This window comes from Pipistrellus kuhlii, unplaced genomic scaffold (genome assembly GCF_014108245.1).
Source record: "Pipistrellus kuhlii isolate mPipKuh1 unplaced genomic scaffold, mPipKuh1.p scaffold_m20_p_13, whole genome shotgun sequence".
In the NCBI taxonomy this organism is placed as follows: Eukaryota; Metazoa; Chordata; class Mammalia; order Chiroptera; family Vespertilionidae; genus Pipistrellus; species Pipistrellus kuhlii.
The window spans coordinates 13,257,187-13,276,448 of NW_023425438.1; the positions used below are offsets into that span (position 1 = coordinate 13,257,187).

Here is a 19,262-nt window from a genome sequence, read left to right on the forward strand (position 1 = left end):
CCAAATATCAGCAGTACAACGATTGAAATGTCTTTGGAGAGCCACATTTTTTAAACTTAAACTTCTTCTAACGCCACTTCTTCAAAATAGACTCGCCCAGGCCGTGGTATTTTGTGGAAGAGCCACACGCAAGGGGCCAAAGAGCCGCATGTGGTTGGAGAGCCGAGGTTTGCCGACCACGGGCCTAGGAGGGCAGGGAAGGGCCTGAATGGAACATGAGTTTCACGTGGGAGAGGGGAGGAACAACTGCTGGGACCACACACGGGGGACCCGAGAGCCTGATGTTACTCGTGGGAGACACCACAGCTTTGTGCACGCGGACCCTCTCAGATGCGCGCTTAAGAGGGGGTTCTGGGAGCAGAGAAAAGCTATTTCCCTGGAGAAGGGGCATGTGCTTAAGGCTCTCAGCTGTTCCGGGTCAGGTGCATAGAGGGCTTTCTCCCCTGGGGCCTGGGGGGGCTCATCAGTCACAGCTCTGGTCACATGACTGAGAGAGACCCTTGCCGGATCCACAGGGATTAGCTGACTTAGCTCTGGAGAAGGTCACAAAAGCAAAGCCATCCTTTGAGCACAATGAAATCAAACGAGGCCAGGCTTGGGGCCCCTGCGCCATCACCTTGAGGACCTACAGGTCCCCGGGACGGCCCTCAGTCACTGACAGGATAAGGGGCTGCGATGGTCCCGCTGGCAGGTCTTACTTGGCCAGCAGGCTCATGAGGTAGGTGGAGGTGTTGGTGTCCAGTCTCAGGGGAGGCACGGTGACGTAGGCGGCGGCGTGGGACCAGTCCTGGTGGTAGTAGTGCAGGCCGGTCAGCGTGGCATGCGCGGTGGTGGTCTCGGCCAGCACCACCCTCCCTGGAAGGAGGAGGGTCAGGCTGTGACTAGGAAGCCAGTGAACCAGAGGGGTCATATGTCTGGGCCTCCCATTTGGCAGGTGATGGAGGTGAAGTCAGAGAGGAAGGGACCTGCCTAAATTCACTCGATATGTGAGAGTACAGCTGGGTTCAAGGCCAGAGCGCTCCCCATCCCCACGCTGGCTGTGGGCAAGGTAGACAGGAGGCCAAGTCACCGGGGCGGGGCACACTGATGGCGCACCCAGGAGCACAAGCTGGCTAGGGCATGGGTGCTACAGGGTGCTGCTGGGAGGATGAAGGGCTGTGAAGGCCACGCTGAGGGGCAGTCCAGACTTTTCTGAGCAGGCAGTGCCATGAGCACTTTGAGGGATCGGATCGCTGGGTGTGGGGTCCACGGCAGGGGCTAGAGGGCAGGGAGATGGAGGTGGGCTGTCGGGAGGCAGAGCAGTGGGAAGGCTGGAAGGCTAGAAGCCCTTGTTCCCGATTTATACCCTGCCTCCAGGACCTCGCTGGCACCCCGAGCCTAGCTGGCACTATAAACACAGCGTCTTCAGGTATTGCCAGCTGCTTAGCAACAGGAGTCACAACGGGTGCCCAGGGCTCATTCCCAGGTTTCTGGTGGCCACAGGGGAAGCTGTTACTACCCTAAGGACATCCCAGGCATCCCCTGAAATGCCCATTGGAACTGGTCCAGGATTGCATGTTGGTCACCAAGGCAACCACTGATAAAATCCAAGAAGCCAAAAAGATGCCAATTAAGGAGTTGACTGAAAACTTGATAGTGTTGCCCGACCCAGAGAGGACAGGTACCTCTGCAGAGCTGTTACACATACAGGTGTGCAGAGGAGCTGTGATTCTAAAGGACTGAGCCAGGGAGCTGCTGGGGAAGAGGAAGGGCGGGCGCAGGCCAGGCCTCAGGAGCCGGGGCCACGGCGCGCATGGACCTGGCAGCCCCCCTCTGGCGCCAATCCTACCCCACGGGCTCGGTCCATCCCAGCTCAAGGACACACCTTGCATCTTAGCAGCTGCAATGACATCTCCGGCCGAGATGCTGGACACGTTGACCAGGTAGATGGGACAGTGAGTCTAAACATGGAGACATGGTGGAAGGACAGCATCAACCCCACAAACCTTACAAGCACCAACACCCTCCCCCCCCCCCCACATCACCTCGGCCAAATCACACCCTGGGCCCGGCCCCTCCCCCTGCTTGCTCAGCCCCTCCCTCGGGGGCTGCTGGTCTGACGCTGGGAAAGCAGGCCTGGCAGCAGGAAGCAAGCTGCAGGGGAAACGTGTGATGCAGAGAGGGCCAGGCAGGCAGCACCCGGAGCCAGAGCCACACAGGGGAACGTGGGGAAAGGTGACGAGAGCTGAACCTCACATTTTCTACCAACGGACAAAAGGCTCCTTAGAACTCAGAACAAGGGTCTGTAGGAATAGCCATGCGCACTCAGGGTTGGGGTCCTGTGAGCCAGGCGTGACGCTGGCCCCCAGGACAGAACAGCACTCCACTGTCCAGGTGGTTTCTGATCCCAGAGTCGAGAATGGACTTGGGGGTGGGGGTGGGGATCTACTTACCCTGTTTGCAATGGTGATGACTCGGTGAGTGGCTTCGGCTTCCAGCTGTTAGAAACAAGGGGCAGGAAGAAAGCAAGCTGCACCCTCTCTCCCAAGCAAGAGCACCTCCTAGCAGGCGTGCTGGGGTGCCTGACACAGAGCCAGGGGGCAGCCGCACCCACAGGCTGGCCTGGGCCCAGGCACCAGGCTCCGACCACCTCTGCCCACCCAGAGAGAATCCTAGGACTTGGTGGGCACATCCTTGCTGGATGCTACGCGGGGCTTCATGAAAAGACCATGAAACAAAAGCAAACGAAAGCCTGTCTCTCCCTGTTTTCTGGCGTATTTTCTCCACAGCCACCTCAGCACTGCAGCAAAGGAGCGTTATGGATCGATTTCAAGCTGGAAATCAGCCCGGATCAGCGTTTCTGAACGTCAGTACCATCGACGCTTTGGGCTGGAGAAGTCTTGGTGGCGAGGAGCTGTCCGAGTTGGTGGGATCTTTGGCAGCATCCCTTGCCTCTACCTACTAGATGCTGGGAGCGTCCCGCTGCTCCGCTGATACAACAATTATCTCTAGCCTGGCCGGTGTGGCTCAGCAGTTGAGTGTGAACCCAGGAACCAAGAGATCGTAAGTTCAATTCCCGGCCAGGGCACCTGCCGGGGTTGCAAACTCGATCCCATCCCCAGGGAGGGATTTGTGCAGGAGGCAGCTGATCAAAGATGTTCCTCTCACGTCAATGTTTCTATCTCTCTATCTATCTTTCTCCCTTTCTCTCTCTCTAAAAATCAATAAAAACATAGACCCAGAACCTTCTCCTTTAGGCAAGAGACGAGGACGACGATCATTTTTGCCTTTGCTACGCTGCAGTCAAAGCTTCGCCCTTCCCCTCGCATAACTCAACCACGTCCACTCCTGTGTCTCCCCCCCCCCCCCCCCCCCCCCCCGCCCGGCCCTGGTTCTCACAGGCACAGTGCTTACTTGGCTGAATCTTTCTTAACTGATTCTTAAGTGTCAAAACAGGAGATATATTCAAGGACTGGACAGACAGGGACAGACCCAAGGGAGGAGTAAGGTGGGTCCCCTCCCCCAAGCTGACCCAAGAGGGCTGGCTTTGTTCCTGTCTGAGGGAAGGACCATCACACCCTGCCTCCAGCGCCTCATGCCTCAAGGCTTCCTCATCGATCCACACCACTCTGCACTGAAAGCTTTGAAGAAATGGAAAACAGCTCTGCCCTCACCAATGGTCAGGGAGGTCTGAACAGGGTCACAGGGCAAGAAGGCATTATCAGTCTAATGTGGTCCCCCTAGAGCAGAATTCTTTATCGGGGACCCTGAGGGATTTGTATTGACTTCCTGCAGAACTACACCAGGGCAAAAGCAGGGGGCCGAAGAGCAGGGCTCTTCATTATTGGGTCTAGTAATAATTAATGTCGTTTTAAAACATTCGTTTAAAATCTTGCTTGGCGTTGACTTGTATTGACATAACCTTCAAACACGTGGTATTTACAGAACGTGTGAAGTGCAATTAACAAGTTTTGCTTGAAAAAGTTTGTGTTTGGTTTGGTTTTTGTTGCAAAACTAGGGCTAAGAAGATGGCGGATGAAGAGCATATTCGGCACTGCATGCTTTACGAGTTCCAATTAGGAAGAAAAGCAAGTGAAGCTGCAAAAAACATCTGTAGTGCTCTTGGTCAAGATGCAGTTAGCGCCAGAAAATGCCAGCGTTGGTTTGAGAAATTTCGTGAGGGAAATTTTTCGTTAGATGACAAGAGTGGTCGAGGCCGTGTGTCCAATTTTGATCAAGAAGCTCTTCAAGCTCTTTTGGTGCAAAATCCTCAAATTACCCAACAAGAGCTTGCGACAACTTTAAATTGTTCACAAAAAACAATTTCCAATCAATTGCGTGCACTTGGCAAAGTCCAAAAGTTTGGAAAATGGGTTCCTCATGAGTTGACCGACAACAACCGTAATCAAAGAGTCACAATTTGCAGTTCGCTCCTCTCTCGTCAAAACCATTTGCCGTTTTTAGAGCAAATTGTTACCGGAGATGAAAAATGGGTGCTGTATGTTAATTTGAAAAGGCAGCCTCAATGGTTGGACCAAAATGAGGCTCCGCAGCCCACGCCAAAACCTGACTTGCATGCGAAAAAAGTGATGTTGTGTGTTTGGTGGAATTTTAAAGGAATTCTTCATTATGAACTTTTACCATCTAACCAAACCATTACAAGTGCAGTGTATAGTGCCCAATTGGAAAGGTTAGCCCAAGCTTTAAGAGAAAAAGAACCCGCGCTGATTAATCGGAAGGGCGTAATTCTTCACCACGATAACGCACGACCGCATACTGCAAGAATCACTGCTGAAAAACTGCGCCAGTTGGAATGGGAAGTTCTCCCTCAACCTGCATATTCTCCTGATATTGCCCCTTCCGATTACCATTTGTTTTGTTCTTTGCAAAACTTTCTTCTTGGAAAACAATTTAATAATGAAGAATGCCTCAAAAATGCATTGACCGAATTTTTTGCATCAAAATCACAAGAATTTTACAACAGAGGGATTAAAATGCTTCCTGAGCATTGGGCACAAGTAGTAGAAAACAACGGCAACTATATTGTTGATTAAATTTTGTTGTATTGTTTAAATAAATTCGATTTAAAAAAGTATTAGAAAACGACATTAATTATTACTAGACCTACTAGCATTTTAGTAGTGAGCAGCGAGGTAACAAGGGGTTAGAGCACATGTGTCAAACACAAGGCCCACGGGCCAAATCCGTCCCACCAGGCCTTGCAATGTGGCCCGCACCGCGCTGTCATCACTGCACTCCGCTGTGTTTCCATCACAATGACAGTTTATGACTGTTCAGTAAACCATTCGGCCCGTGATTTAGGCTGGATTTTAGATTTTGGCCCCTTCTCTGATTGAGTTCGACACCCCTAGGTTAGAGCATGGACCTGGAGTTTTGGTGGGAAAGCTTTCCTCACATACGCAAAGGGATCTCATCCTCAAATATCCGGAGAAACACACCGCCTTTTCCGTCTGTCTCTTCTCTCCCGATTTAATTTTGGGTCAAGCAACCCGCGGAGCTCCTATTGTCCCCCTCGGATCCTTGAAATCAGAATCAAAGGAAGCCAAGCCGGCCTCAGCCCGGGGGAGGCAGCCCCCGGAGAAGCTGCCCCGTGGAACCTCGCCCACGGAGCGAGCGAGCGGGACAGCACAGCTCACAGGGACTGGTGTCTGCGACTCTCAGGGCAGACGCTGACCAAGGGCACGCAGAGTCGTCCTCACCTCTTCTGGACGGCTGATCTCAATTCCTTCCGGGCCCGTGATCCCCAAATCCAGCGCCTCCTTAGCACCCTGAAAAAGAGCAAAGGAAAGGCCGAGGCCGGTTTGGCTCAGTGGATAGAGTGTCAGTCTGCGGACTGAAGGGTCCCAGGTTCAATTCCGGTCAAGGGCATGTACATTGGTTGTGGGCACATCCCCAATGGGGGGTGTGCAGGGGGCTGCTGGTCGATGTTTCTCTCTCATTGATGTTTCTAGCTCTCTATCGCTCTCCCTTCCTCTCTGTAAAAAATCAATAAAATATATGTTATTAAAAAAAAAAAAAAAGGATCAAAGAAAAAGACATTGAGAAAGACATTGAGAGAAGACACCAAAGAATGCTGGGCCAGACCCAGCCACTCGGAGAGGCCTGCTCCCCATCCCCCTTCTGCAAACCCATCTTCTGCCGAGCGCAGAGCAGGCCCAGGCCCCCCTTTCAGAATAATTGGAAATACCTTTTCCTCTTAAAAATACCACAGGACAAGCCCTGGACACCAGAGGCAAGCACTACTGATCTGAACGCCAGAATCTCCCTGCCGGAAACCTCATCAAAATGTTTCTTAGCGCCGCTCCAGATTCCTCTGCTGCACTGGAATTTTAATATAGCGTGAGGATGAAGACATCGTTTATGACTCAGAAACCCCTCTGGACTATAAAGAGAGACTTGTTTTTCACGGACAGTGGGAAAGTTTGAATTGTCTGACAAAGATTTGTCATCGGGGGGTGTCACCATCTCACACTTTCTTCTGTGCCTTGTTTCATCCGAACCTTGAGGGGCAGAGGTGGGCGTGGCCAGGAATCAACCTGAGGACTGGCCGCGCGGCCCCCTCCACAGTCCCCCACCCCCCACACGCCCCCACCATGCGCTGCAGTCTTGCCTCGGCCACGAGCTCCCCGTTCTCAGCGTGGACGCGGGCGATCGCCCCGATGTCTCTGCAGGCGTGCAGCACTTGGTACAGCTCGCTGTCCCGGAGCATGTACAGGTCCTTGTAGGTCATGAACATCTGGAACGAGTTGACGCCCTTCTCTCTCACCAGGGTCTCCATTTCTGCTTTCACCTGGAGCGCAAGAGGCAAAGGCAATGCCCTGTGAGCACAGATGCCCCAGAGGCCGCCTGGCCGATGCTGGCCCGGCGGGGAGGAGCTGTGGCTCAGTCAGCGGAGCCCCCGAAGACCACCCGCAACCTCGCAGTGTCTCGCTTTCCCCCCACCTCCCAGGCTGCTGTGAGGTCCCATGAGCAAATGGATGAAGGTGTGATTTGAATACTGTCAAGCATGACACAAATACAGAGACTATATGGTCACCTCCTAGGCATAGGCTGTTCTGTGTTTCTGACTTCAAACCAGCCTTATTGGTAAACACACTAATAACTTTTATTCCTATGGCCTAGTCCAGTGGTTGGCAAATTCATTAGTCAACAGTCAAATATCAACAGTACAACGATTGAAGTTTCTTTTGAGAGCCAACTTTTTAAAACTTAAAAACTTCTTCTAATGCCACTTCTTCAAAACAGACTGGCCCAGGCCGGGGCATTTCGTGGAAGAGCCACACTCAAGGGGCCAAAAGAGCTGCATGTGGCTCGAGAGCCGCATTTTGCCAACCACGGGCCTAGGCCCCTTACCCTAAAAGTGGCGTTACAAGAAGGCATGGTAATGCTAAAATCCATGTAAAGAGCATATATGAAAAAAAGACTGGAAGGAAATAAGCTACACCACAGACAGTGATTGTGTTGGGATGACCAGGTTATGGGCTTTCTTCCTTTTCTAATTTTAAAATCTGTAGTTGGAAATAAAATTTGGTTATTAGAAAAATAAGTTAAAAATTCTAGATGCATGGAGGTCACCACAGCCTCTGGGAGGGCTGCTCTGCCCTCAGCGTTGCTGAGGACTGACTGTGCCCTCTCTTCCAGGTCAACGCCGGAGAGGCGGCGGAGGACGCTTTGGCCTTTGGGGGAGTTACGACGGTGGTGGGAGGGGTGTCCCGCACCTGTGGGCGAGTTCCACCCCCCAGCTGCCTCCCACCGAGTGGCCCCTCTGCCTGAAAGAGCCTTCTCTCCTCCTGGGACCCCCGTTACCTTGGGTGCCCACCAGGTGATGCCCACGTGGAGGGCGTAGTCACAGCAGACCTTGGGGTCGGCCAGCCCCCGGCACTTCTCGTAGGCTTCCACGAGGGAGGTCTCCTTGTCAGGCAGGACGTGGCCCATGACCATGGTGGTCCCCCCGACCAGCGCTGCCTGAGGAAGATGGGAAAAGCAGTCTGGTCACTTCTCGTCCCGCACCCACGCCTCTGACATGGGGAGGCACGGGGTCCTCGGGTGGGCATCCGGGACAGCCACAGACCCCACCTCCCACGAGGCGGTGAGGCCCGGGGGCAGCAATGTCTGGGAAGCTGAAGGCACAGGGGCCAGTGTGTGACCATCTTTACCGAGGATCCAGCACACACACCTGCTTCTCCCTCATCCCGGTGTGCAGCTCTGAGCTTTGGAAAAGCCACTCAGTGTGTTACCCCAGCCTCGGCCAACCCGTTTCCCAGCGAGAAGACCCCATCACACATTTTTTTTTTTGTCAACTTGAAAAAACAGATGCCACAACCAAACGGCGATAGATAATATACGATATGAGGTAATACAAACGATGATCAAATGTTTATACTATTTACTAATGTAGTTGTACGTACATATGTAAACCCTAATAAGTAAAATGTTAGTTTGGGAATACTGTTTCGTTCTACTCTCTCACATTCAAAGTGTTCACATGCGTCGTCAACCTCGGGGCCTCTGCTTCAGATTTTCACGAACATGAACTTCATCTCCCTCTCTCTGTCTGAGACAGAGTGCTTCTGAGGTCCCTGTATGAATTGTCAGTGGACAACTATCCTGTTCATCAGCTCCACAACATACCACTTGAAAAAGAAGCCTTAAAGACCCTCACTTGCAATCACAAAGCCTGGTTCCAGGAATAACGACTAAACCTGTATTTTTAAAGATCTCCCCATCCCCCAACACACCGTTCTAAAAAACCAATTTGGTCCGGTGAGTTCCATGAGCTTCCGAAACCGGTACCGATCAACGTCTGTCCCAGGCTAATGTGCTGTTCCCAAACAAAACTTTATTAAAATTAAAATAATTGAGACAGGATCTTATGAGAGATTTTGTGAGGACTCTGATGATAGGAGGCGACTCTCTTTTATCCTGGTGGGTAAAAAGTCCTTCTCTTTGGGTCCTTCCAGTGATTTGGAGTCAGACCCAAGTTCCGGCCGCCACTCTGCCACCTCCCAGCTGGACAACCTAGGCAGGTTACTTAACCTCTCTAAGGTGCGGATTCTTTTCCTACACGCTGGATAGCTTCATTCCCCGGATAGCTGTGAGAGCCCACAGAAACCTCACTTATAAAATGGACTTGTCGCCCTAGCCAGCTTGGCTCAGTGGATAGAGCGTCGGCCTGCGGACTTAAGGATCCCAGGTTCGATTCAAGCCAAGGACACATGCCTGGGTTACAGGCTTGATCCCCAGTAGGGGGTGTGCAGGAGGCAGCCGATCAACGATTCTCTCATCAGTGATGTTTCTATCTCTCTCTCCTCCCTTCCTCTCTGAAATCAATAAAGAAATATATTTTTAAAAAAGAAGTTTAAAAAAAAATAAAAATAAAATTGACTTGTAAAGTCTTGTCCTAATGTGTGTGATGTGTGTGAAATCATTCAGAATAGCTGTTTGTCTTATGTAGGGGGAAAAAACATCTCAAGATTCATGCTTCTCTATTCAGTTCAATCCTTGGTTACAAATCAGAAATATCGCTAGGGAATCAGAACTCTCCCCCGCCCCCCAAAAAAATTAGTTCAGTGGCCAAACAACAATTAAAATGAGAATTCTTGCAACATTGATTTTCCATGCTGATTCTGGTGGGTGTGTTGTCATGGGAAACTCAGGGGTCTGGTTTCTTGCATGGCTTAAAGCGCCCGACAGAGGGCGCAGTTCAGCGGCGGGAGCAGAGAGAAGGCAGAGCAGCTGGCTTCTCTTTCTCATTTGCTGGGTTGTGCCAGGCTGATTCATCCTCGTAGCAGGTGGCTGGCTGTGCTCTGTGTATTTTCCCCTGAAATGCAGTTCTTGCTTTTACACGTGGACATGGAGGTGTCTGATGCATTGTTTCATGTTCTGTGGTTCCAGATTGCTTTCTTTGCTCCCCTCTCCCCACCACCGCACCCCCTCCCAGTATGATGGTGGCTTTGGGTAGAAAAAGGGAACCTGGGAACGGGAGTGTGATAAGAATGTTCTTAAAATCTGTGGGTCCTGGAGCAAGAGTGGGAAAGGAGTCCACGTACCTTTAAATCTAAGCGACAGATCTAGCCAACAACTGGCACACAGAATACGGCACATCCTCCTACTGGGACAAGCACATTGTCAGAATGGCCAAGAAGGCCAGGCCTGCTTTTAGAAGTCTCGGAGACCTTGCATTTCTGAGCTACGCTGTAAGGGACGTTGGCCTTGAGCCTCTGCTCTTGCCCCAGCCCACACGCCCTGGCCCATCCATGATTCATCCTGCAGCAGCCCACAGGTCTAAGCTCTGCTCACCCCCTGCAAACCAGGCCCTCGGCCCTAGGCGTGCACATGCTGGTGGTCTGGCCCCCAGGAGGACAGACTGGGGCTGTGGTCCAGAGGTGGGACAGTGGGCTCTGGGCAGACATGGCCCCTCTTGTCTGAGTCTAAGGATGATCACTGAGAGGTTCTGGAAGAAGGTAGAAGCATCGGGAGGTGGGCCTGACTCTCCCGCTTACTGTGCTAACCCAGGGGCACCCGTGTGCCTGCTCTGCACCTCACTCTCAGGGCCCGGAGAGGATCGCAGGGGGTGGCTGGAGAGCATCTACAAGCTGGGAGGGCGCACATACATATCTGCCGTAATGATTCCTGCTACATGTTACCCCGGCCTCAAGATAAGAGTTGAATGGAATCAGCGAAGACTCCCCCAGCTGCAGCTTGGAGCACTTGTTTCCTTTCAGGCAAGAGACACAGAGCTGGCTCTTGAAAAATGTCCAGTCCTACCCCCGGGCTGACGCTGACAAGCTCCGTCTCCTCGGGAATGTGATATCACAGATGTGACAGACTCTTTTACTGTCATCCCCCTACGGAACAGCCGTGCAGAGACCCACAGCCGAGCACCACCCAGTCCTGTTCCTCAGGCTTTCAAAAGCATTGTGTTTATGAACATATGACTGCTGCATGCTCACAACTGTTGTTATGTAGAAATGGTTTAAGCAAGCTGTGGAGCTTCAATGGGCATCAATAGAAGCCAAGTCATCACGTGGGAAAAGGAGGATGTCATAATGAGTGAAAAAGGCAGAATCCAGTGTGCATCCAAGATGCTTAGAACGATGCTTAAACACACACACACATAAAGGGGGGGAAATGGAAGGAAATACAGTTAACCAAACAATTAACCATGACCATTTTGGGGTGATAAGATTCTGAGTAATTTTTCCCCCTAATTTTATTTAATAGAATACATTACTTTTATAATATACTAGAGGCCTGGTGCACAGATTAGTGCACCAGTGGGGGTCCCTCAGCCTGGCCGGTGGGAATTAGGCAGAAACCAGCAGGTGCACAGATTCGTCCAGGGTATGTCCAGCCCATCTTGCCCAGTCCCAATCAGGCAGCCCCCAGCAGCAAGCTAACCTACCGGTCGGAGCATCTGCCCCCTGGTGGTCAGTGCTCGTCATAGTGACCAGTTGAACAAACAGACACTCAGCATATTACAGGCTTTTATTATACAGGGTATTCTAAAATAAATTTAGAGGAAATGGCAGGGGTGGGGCCAGCTGCCTGCAGCCTGGGGAAGGAAAGCCCCGACAGGCCCTGATCTCAGGCCAGGCCTAAGGACCCTACCGGATGGGTCCCGGGTTGTGAGAGGGGGCAGGTCCTGCTGAAGGGACCCCCCTCCCCGCCATGCATGAATTTTGGACCTCTAATATACAAATAATATCATATTGCCTCTATCTGTTTGCAACTTGCTTTTTAAATTCAACACCATTAAGAATTTATTTATGTAGATTTATTTTGTTCATTTTAATTCATTGTACGCGCACCCCTCCAGGTATATACTCTGAGTTCCTGACGTTTGCTGCTCCATTTATGGCTGGAGCATCCTCAAGGACTCTCGAGTGGTCCCTGGATCCAGGGTATGTTGCCAGGAAGCGGAATAGCAGCTTTGTGACAGTGAACATCTCCGATTACCCCAGACATGGCCACGGAACAGGTAGCTAACTCACTAGAGCACATGTGTCAAACACAAGGCCCGCGGGCCAAATCCGTCCCGCCAGGCCTTGCAATGTGGCCCGCACTGCGCTGTCATCACTGCACTCTGCTGCGTTTCCATCACAATGACAGTTTATGACTGTTCAGTAAACCATTCGGCCCGCGATTTAGGCTGGATTTTAGATTTTGGCCCCTTCTCTGATTGAGTTCGACACCCCTACACTAGAGCCTCCTGGAGCCTGGTGGCTGACCAGAAGTGACCATCCATCAACCCGAGGCATTACTGTTCATTCACACAAACTGCTGTCCAGCCAGGCACTCCCCATTGTGTCACATTTCTCACTACTACGTTCATACGGACATGAGGACCATTATTTTCACCAACAGACACAGCACCATCACACATCTGGCAGGAAAGGAAACACAATTTTATTGTTTCAAAGGGTTCCTGTCATTTTGTTTTTGACGTTGACGATGTACTGCTGACTAAATCGGGATTTATTGGATGCCCAGTAACATTGCCTCCATTTGCTCGCTAGGAAAACTGGGTACACTTAAAGGCAAATCCGTTTTATGACACAGTTTCCAGGCTCGTGCTTGGCAGGAACTTGTACTGAAGGAACTTGCTACACGTTCGACCTTTATGCTCTGGGGGGTTACAGACCGCTGTGGCACACACGGGGTCTCCACGGGGACCAGGGGCCTGCTCGGCAAGCTGGGAAGCGTTTTCCGATGGGACTTATTTGCGGAGATTGCGGTACTGGAGGAAACAACGCACTGATCCTTCCTGGCTCTGCCAGGACACAGATCTCCGGAGAGTCGCTGTCTTACCAGCTTCTGCACCGCTGCAGCTCGCCCTGCGTGCCAAATTCCCAGTAGCAATGGCCTTTCTCTCTACCCCACTCCACCCCACTCTCCCTGAAAGAGAAGTTCTCCTGCTCCAAGGCCAAGAACCAACAGGTAAAGGCACAAACTTTGTGTTCTGTTGCTGAGAGGGCACCTGGGCCAGAGCTAATCCGTGGGGCTTTTCACGGGTGTGTGTGTGTGTGTGTGTGTGTGTGTGTGTGTGTGTGGTGGTGGGACGGGACCCATGATGTGCAGCCCGTTGAGCTCACCCTGCTGCAGCCAGCTGGTTTTCTCCAGGTTGTACATTTGCCATTCTCGGCGCCCCTACACTTCCTTTCCCTGTCCTCTCCTAGGATGCACAGCCTCTGCGACAGCATCGAGGACACAGTCCTGACCTCACGATGCTCTCACTCTAAGCACCCGTTCCCAAAACTCACACCTCACTCTGAACTTCCTACAGAGAAAACAGGCAGCGCACTCTGGGAAAGGGACATTTCCCCACACTGACTCTCCCTGTCATTTAAAGGCACACTATATATATAATTTAAGGCAAAAAATAGTACAGTGACGAGAATTATACTTTAAGGAAAGCAGATTTAGGTTTAAATCCCAGCTCCGTCACTTACTTGCTGAGAGACCTTGGGAAAGCTATCTAGTCTTCACTTCCTGACTTGTACAGTGGGATGACAATAGGTCCCTCCTGGGATTGCTATGAGAATTAAAGAAGATAATGCATGGGAAGCCCCTCACACAGTGCTCGCACACAGTAGGAGCCCAAGAAACCATAGTGATTTATAAGACTATGACAACATAGTTAATAAATAAGCATCATTTGTAGGGAGCACTAATGTACCGTCTATTGTGTGTATCAAATGCTCCAGATCAAGCGTGTCAAACTCCAGGCCCACAACGAATATTTTTGCTGCCCAGACAATATATAATGGTACGTAAGAAACGTTTTAATAAAAATGTTGAAACTTAATTTTTACAATATTCTGTTATACGTAATTATCAGTTATCGCTGAGGATCACGTTCCGGCTCACGTTGGTCCCGGGCAAGTGGGCGCTGGCCTGGGAGGATGGGGTGCCATTCCCGGGAGGAGGGTTCCCCTGGGAACCCTGAGACAGGAGTCCAGTTCTGGTGGACGTGCTGAGCGAGGGGGATGTGCCCAGAGGTGTCTAGCTGTAGCTGTACATGTGGAGTCATGGGTACCAGATTAGGTAGAGAGGTGGGTGAAAGGAGAGAAGGCAAATTGGGATAAGACACTGAGAAGCAGCCATGTTCAGGGAAGATTGAGACAAAGATAAAACCAGGAAAGAAACTGGGAAGGAACAGCCAGGAGGCAGGAGGAAGACCAGGCTGGGAGGGGGTTCTTTTTTTTTTTTTTTTTTTTTTTTTTTAATACTTTATTGAGTTTTTACAGAGACGAAGAGAGAAGGATAGAAAGCTAGAAACATCGATCAGCTGCCTCTTGCACACCCCCTACTGGGGGATGTGCCAGCAACCAAGGTACATGCCCTTTACCGGAATCGAACCCGGGACCTTTCAGTCTGCAGGCCGCTGCTCTATCAACTGAGCCAAACCGGTTTTGGCTGGGATGGGGTTCTGAAAGCCGATCAAACCCTCCTAACAAGGCAGGAAACCCGGCTCTCTGGCTCCCAGAAGAGGCGAGCTGTTCCCGAGTTCAGGTGCAGGCTCCCAGGAAACGCAGGTCCCCTCCCGACAGGTGCCTAACCCCGGGCAGCTTTGGAGCCTTAAGGACAGTGAGCACACGTGCTCAGAAGGCCCTGGTCTAAGCTGGCCTGGCTCCTGCCCCACAGGTGGGCCTGGGACCTCCCCCACAAGGGGCACTTTTTGTTGTGGTTAATCCTCATGGAGGATATTTCCCCGTTGATTTTTAGAGAGAGTCGGAGGGAGGGCGAGAGACATACACACAGAGAGAGAAACATCTATGGGAGAGACACACACCGATTGTTTACCTCCTGCATGCCCCATCAGGGCTGGGAATCGAGCCCGCAACCAAGGTACGTGCCCTGGACCGGAATCAAACCCGGGACCCTTCCGTCCACGGGCAGACGTGCTATCAATAAGCCTCACCGCCTAGGGCCAGGGTGACGTTTCTCCCCTAGCATATCGCTGGCCACGCCGTTTCCACCCCTGACCTTCCCTTCCTAGAGATAACATCTAGGCCTCAGTGGTGTTTCGGCTCCAGGCCCAGAATAGCAGCAAAATCAGCCTCTGCTGACCTCAGGACCAGCTGCGTGGGATAACGGCCCCGGCCCCGTCAGGCAGGGGGGACCACAACCGGAAAGGATGCACCTGGAAAACTGCTGGATATTCTGCCGAGAGCTTCCCCTGGGACCTCCCCTGACATCTCCACCTTAGACCCTGAGGACTGGGGGCCCAGAGCGCTCCCCCCCCCCCCCCCCCGCCTTTCCCTTTCCTGTTCCCTTTCCCTTCCCCTTCCCCCAAAGGTGCAGCACCATTGCCCTCCTCACTCCCAAGCTCCGGGGGCCCTTCCTTTACCTCTTAACTCACTTCCTAAGCCCATTTCTTCTAGAAATTACTTTTTCTACCTCTGTAATTTTATAAATAAATAAATAAATAGATAGATAGACAGATAGATAGAACAGGCCAGACTGCAACCTGCAGGGAGCAGCTGGGGTCATGCAGGGTCACGGAGCTCCCGCCTCCTTCCCTGACCACAAACTCCTAAGCACAAAGGGGAGCTGGCTCGCAGCGGCCCAGCCAGGAAAGGCTAATGTCAGAGGACCCGCCGCGAAGGATGGTTCCTGGGACCCAGATACGCTCCCCGGGGAGGAGCCTAGAAACTTCTGGATGAAACCAGACCCGAAGGGACTCTCCTGGAAAGCTGCAAACCAGCCCCCGTGCACGAAGGGCACAGCAGAAGACTTCCCTCAGCGGATCGTCACAAACACCATATGCGACACGTGCTCACCGTCTCAGCTTTTCAGAGATGAGCCAAGACTGGATCTAGGTATTTTTACCCCAAATCCCCCACTTTTCTGTAATACCGGGAACAGATCTGATATGCTGAAATGGTAACTAAGCACAGAAGCTCAGAGCCTGGGGGCACCTCACCCCAGCTCCCGGGTCTCCCGGAGGGTGTGCTTAAAATAGATGACGGATGAGGAGTTATAGGCATGGGCTCTCACGTGTTTCCTTCTGGAGCGAGGAATAGATGAATACCAACTGCGAGAGGAATGTAAGGACATGCATGGTTTTCACGGCACATTTTCATGCTTAAGATTTTCCCTTTAGCGCAGGCCGGTGTGGCTCAGTGGTTGAGCATCGACCAGGAACCAGGAGGGCTGGGCTTGATTCCTGGTCAGGGAATATACCTCAGTTGCAGGCTCGATCCTGGGTTGGGGCTGTGCAGGAGGCAGCCCATCAATGATTCTCTCTCATCATTGATGTTTCTATCCATCTCTCCTTCTCCCTTCCTCTCTCTGAAATCAATGAAAACATACATATTTTTTAAAAAAAGACAGTCCCTTTAAACTAGGGGTGTCGAACTCAGTCAGAGAAGGGGCCAAAATCTAAAATCCTGCCTAAATCGAGGGCCGAATGGTTTACTGAACAGTCATAAACTGTCATTGTGATGGAAACGCAGCGGAGTGCAGTGATGACAGCGCGGTGTGGGCCACATTGCAAGGCCTGGCGGGACGGATTTGGCCCGAGGGCCTTGTGTTTGACACATGTGCTTTAAACTCTTAAAAAAAAAATATATATATATATATATATATATATATATATTATTGATTTAAAAAAGTATATATAGAGAGAGGAAGGGAGAGGGAGAGAGAGTTAGACACACTGATTAGAGAGAAACATCAATCAGCTGCCTCTTGCACACCCCCTACTGGGATGTGCCTGCAGCCAAGGTACATGCCCTTGACCGGAATCGAACCTAGGACCCTTTGAGTCCGCAGGCCGACACTCTATCCACTGAGCCAAACCAGTCAGGGCTAAACTTTTGAATTGTGTTCATTCCCAGACGTGGCAGACCAGCGTGTCCCAGGGAGACAGAAGCAGCCTCGAAGCAAAAGGGGACAGCACTCTCACAGAAGCTCAGACCACGGTGGCCGCGAGCGCGTGCACTGAACTCACTTGCAGGAGAGAAATTCATCTTTACGGATGGCTTACTACGTGCAAATTAGGTAACGTTTGTGATTTAATTAGATCCTCAAAATGACTCTGTAATTGAAAGCAAGGACTTGGAGAGGTGCACACCCGCGTCCCTAGCAGCATTATTCAAAAACAGTCACAAGGTGGAAGCCACACAAGTGTCCGTCGGTGGATAAACAAAACGTGGCCTCTCCACACAGTGGAGGACTATCCAGCCTTCAAAGGGAGGACGCCCTGACACGGGCTGCAGCAGGACGAACCTGCAGGACGGCGTGCGGGAGGAAATAAGCCGTCACCCACGGACGCACACCATACGATTCCAAGTGCACGAGCCGTCAGTTCGCAGAGACAGAGAGGAGAGGGGCGGCTGGCAGGTGCGGAGGGGAGTGGGGAGTGGAAGTTGGTGTGGGCAGGTGAGGCGCTTCGGCTGGGGAAATGAAAACGCTGTGGAGGTGGCTTTGTGGGGTGACTCCATGCCTCTGTGAACCGTGCCCTTGAAAATGATTAAAATGGTACATTTCATCACAATAACATCTTAACAAATATTGTTCTGTAAGGGTGCAGGTTACTCTCCTCCTTTCACAGATGAGAAAACTGAGGCCGAGGAAGTCAGTCAGCCAGACTGAACGAGGGCCCATCGGAGTCTGCGGCCCCCAGGTTTCCTGTGCTTCGGCTGCCCCTTCTAGAGCTCAAGCCCTGGCCTGACTGAGGGGCTCCTGGCTCCAAGAGTCCCTTTTAAAAACAAACAAACAGCCGGGACTGGTTTGGCTCAGTGGATGCAGGGGTCCTCAAACTTTTTAAAGTGGGGGCCAGATCACGGTCCCTCAGAGAGCTGGAGGGCCGGACTATATGAACTACTAATTCCTACTGTAACACCTCGGCTGCGCCTACTGCCCAAAAAACCTGGCGGGCCGGATCAGACTCCTCTGCGGGCCGCATGTGGCCCGCCGGCCGTAGTTTGAAGACCCCTGGATAGAGCGTCGGCCTGCGGACTGAAAGGTCCCGGGTTCGATTCCGGTAAAGGGCATGTGCCTTGGTTGCGGGCACATCCCCAGTGGGGGGTGTGCAAGAGGCAGCTGATCGATGATTCTCTCTCATCGATGTTTCTAACTCTCTGTCCCTCTCAATTCCTCTCTGTGTAAAATCAATAAAATATATTAAAAACAAACAAACAAACAAAAAAACAAACAAAAAAACAACCCCCAAAAAACAAACCCAAGTGAGTTCAGAAACAGAGAGGTAGGAGTGGCCTGGGCTCGAATTACAGGGCTAACGCTGAGAATTGTGCCAACATCAAAAATTATGAAATGAGGAGCCCCAGGCTCCCTCTCTAATCCAGAATGATTATCTCCGCTGCCGAGCATCCAGTTTAAATTCATTGTGTTTAATACAAAGCCGCAGCCCGAGCCGGCTGTCTCCCGACATGCAGTTACCATGGAGACCGGCGATGATCCTCAAAGGGAGTTGTGGCAGGAATGCATGGCTGCCAGCTTCTGAGAAGCCCGGGGAAACCATTCTAAACCGGAGGCGCTCAGAGGGGCCTTTTGTCACCCTCCTCCTCGGCAAAGCGGGACTGCTGGCCACACACCCCCTTTATGGAAAGCCCAGGCTGCCCGCAGACGCCAGCGGGGAGGGGTGTGTCAACAACCCAGAAAGGAGCCCCATGTAACCCCACTTGCTCGTCTTCCCTCTGAGAGACCCTCATTTTGGTCCCAAAGCTGAGCGACCAAAGGGCCATGGAGCCGCCGGGGAGCCTGGCCGAGGCCTCCCTGGACCCTGGCCTGGAGGAATGGGGGCCGGACCGGCAGGTGGGCAGGCAGGCCTGTCCCAGGACTTCTTAGCTGGGCAAGTTATTTCACTTCCTGAGACTCGGCTTCCCGGGCCCCTGGGAAAGGAAGGATAAGACCCGCCTGAGGGGCCTCAAAGGCCAAAATCAGGGCACAGCGGATAACGGAAGTGCCCTGACCAGCCGGCCTGAGGTCCAGGCCGGAAGGGCAGGGAAGGGAGCTCAAGGGTAGGTCCCCTGGAGAGCCAAAGGCAGCCGGTGCCACCTGGGGGCCGGGCTCCCGGGCCCTTCGGGAGCTCAACAAGCTCCGGGTCCCACACGGCAGGGAAAACACCCTTCCGTGGGCCACTGAGTCTAGGGCTTGGAGACGGGAAGCCAGACCGCTCTCCCAAACATGACCCTGGAGTGTCGGAAGCCTGCAAAGTGAGAGTCAGGGCACCAAACCAGGAAAGAGAAGGTGCGGCCCAGGCGGGGCAGTTACTAAGGACACTGAGGAGAACG

General features: G+C 52.2%; 1 protein-coding gene across 1 annotated transcript in view; it reads right to left on the reverse strand.

Annotated features, from left to right (window-relative positions):
- Positions 1-19,262, reverse strand: part of DPYSL5 (dihydropyrimidinase like 5) — a 55,309-nt gene that overhangs the window by 7,188 nt on the left and 28,859 nt on the right. The window contains exons 3-8 of the mRNA XM_036434984.2: positions 7,807-7,965; positions 6,611-6,790; positions 5,700-5,768; positions 2,433-2,477; positions 1,865-1,940; positions 699-855 (exon numbers count right to left, since the gene is read on the reverse strand). Coding sequence (XP_036290877.1) covers positions 699-855; positions 1,865-1,940; positions 2,433-2,477; positions 5,700-5,768; positions 6,611-6,790; positions 7,807-7,965 — 686 coding nt within the window. The remainder of the gene's footprint in view (positions 1-698; positions 856-1,864; positions 1,941-2,432; positions 2,478-5,699; positions 5,769-6,610; positions 6,791-7,806; positions 7,966-19,262) is intronic.